Here is a 2,049-nt window from a genome sequence, read left to right as displayed (position 1 = left end):
CTGTATACCCAGCCCATGAATCTTTTATAAAATTCCTGCTCCATCTTCGGCACTAGAATGTTCTTCATCGTTTTAGGCTTCTTCACATTCAGAATAGTTTCTTCAACCCCTGTCACCGGATCTACCCTTTGCACTCTCTTCGGGTAATGCGGTTTCCAGTGTTTGAAATCTTTCAAACCTCAAATTTTATCAATCCCCACATTGCAACATCATTCTTCCTGACGGGATACCCGAGGGTTCTAACTTTTGATAACTCATCCACATCCCACCATGGAAGGGACATAATATCATGTAACTTTTCAAAATATTGAACACCACATTCTCTCTTGATCGCATACGCATTAACTTGAGGCAGAAAACCCCAGCTAATGATATCCCCCAAAGAAATGCTTCTGTCTCCCTGATAATATTTCAATGGACGTTTGAATTTACGTTAATTGCTTTCCTTGAACCATTTCTTACGTTCTTCCTTCAGCAGCGAATCTTTTGTGGTGCCATCAAAGTTTTTGTCTTTAAGGATCTCAGCAACTTTCCTTCTAAGTTCATCCCGATTCTCTTCAGTGAAGAACTCCATCAATGTTGGAAACTGAGAGGTATCTTCATTCATAATCTCCTCATCAGGTTAATCTTCGACCTCAACTCTGTCATACACATCAGCATCTTCAACATAATTATATTCATAATCACAATCACGCTGATGGTTGATGTCGAAAGCATTCAGCTCTTCCTCAAAATCAAACTTAAAATCATCTTCATTCACATTGAACATTTTCAGTACTTCATCCAATGTGTAAGTATGCCTTATCTCACCTTCTTCAACATGAGGTTCAATTCGAAGAATCAGCTTCTCAACTTGATCAACATTCTGATCATCACCATACTCCCCCTTTCCTTCAGCTCCCCCTGTCTCTTCATTTACAGTATCATTCAAATAATCATCAACATTCTTTTCTCTTGACTGTTCAGTCACTTTAATTCCCATACCACCTTGAGCATCATCATCGTCATTATCAGAACCATGACTGCTAGCCGAAAAGACTTTCTTATCATCGTCATCTTCCTCGTCATCACCCTCTTCATCATCCTCTTAATCATCATCCTCATCATCTTCTTCATCATCGCCAGCAAGATCTTCCAGTGATACATGTTCTTCAAAGATTGCTGATACGGAAGATATAGGAACTGGATTCTCAATAACTAGAGATGGAACGATTGAACTTTCAGCAACTGCCACACTGCTTTCAGCACCCTTTCCCTTATCTTTCATCCATTCATCAATCTCAGCTTGGCGTTTAGCCCTAAGCTCTTCAACTTGTATTTCTTAGAATCTTTGCTCAATCGACGTTCCAAGCATATTCTCAACAAATTTGTTCAACATGTAGAACTCGTGGTCTTTCAAAGCTTTCGTAGCCTCTAGCTCTTTGTTCTTCATCTCGAAATACTTGTCCTGCTCATCTCTGCGAGCCTTTTCTTCTTCTAGTTCAGCCACTCGCACTTTCAGGAAATCAATCTCTGTCTGATCTGTGTCAATCTTCATCAGTAAAGACTTGTTTTCAGATTCTAGCTTCTTTACACGCATTTCTAGAATCTTTTCACGATCAGCTACTTTCTTGCTTTCGGCTGCAACTATTTTGTTTTCATTCAACACATCATCCATCTTCTTTTCTAACTTCTTCACCTGTTCATCGTTTGCAAAGCCAAAATCTCCAATATCTTCAAGATTATCCGGAGGAATATGAAGACCTTTGCGGCCAGAAGAACCAGAGTTAGTTGAATTTGAGTGAGTGGTGGTGTTTGAAATATTTCTTGAGATGTGAATAAGGTTTGTTGTTGTGGTGGTGAGAGATGTAATGGTGAAAGATGTAATGGTGAAGGTTGTCTCGGAGGTGTTTGATGTGGTGGTGATTGTATTGGTGATTGATGAGGTGTAGGTTCAGGTGGTGGTGCTGGTGGTTTACTTGGTTCTTTGGCCGATTTCTTCTTCAGAACTATCTTCGGCTTTGTAATCTTTGTAGTAACTTTCTTTATCCTTGGAGATACAATTCTTTT

General features: G+C 39.5%; 1 protein-coding gene across 1 annotated transcript; it reads right to left on the bottom strand.

Annotated features, from left to right (window-relative positions):
- Positions 1-622: 622 nt before the first annotated feature.
- On the bottom strand, positions 623-1,267 carry LOC110932809 (myelin transcription factor 1-like protein). The gene is made up of 2 exons (XM_022176065.1): positions 1,145-1,267; positions 623-1,084 (listed from the first exon to the last, which is right to left on the bottom strand). The coding sequence occupies exons 1-2, from the start codon at positions 1,265-1,267 to the stop codon at positions 623-625; spliced, it is 585 nt and encodes a 194-aa protein (XP_022031757.1).
- Between the last annotated feature and the right edge of the window lie 782 nt (positions 1,268-2,049).

This window comes from Helianthus annuus, chromosome 3 (genome assembly GCF_002127325.2).
Source record: "Helianthus annuus cultivar XRQ/B chromosome 3, HanXRQr2.0-SUNRISE, whole genome shotgun sequence".
In the NCBI taxonomy this organism is placed as follows: Eukaryota; Viridiplantae; Streptophyta; class Magnoliopsida; order Asterales; family Asteraceae; genus Helianthus; species Helianthus annuus.
The sequence above is the reverse complement of the archived record's forward strand: the minus strand, read 5'-3'. Positions and strand labels throughout refer to the sequence as shown.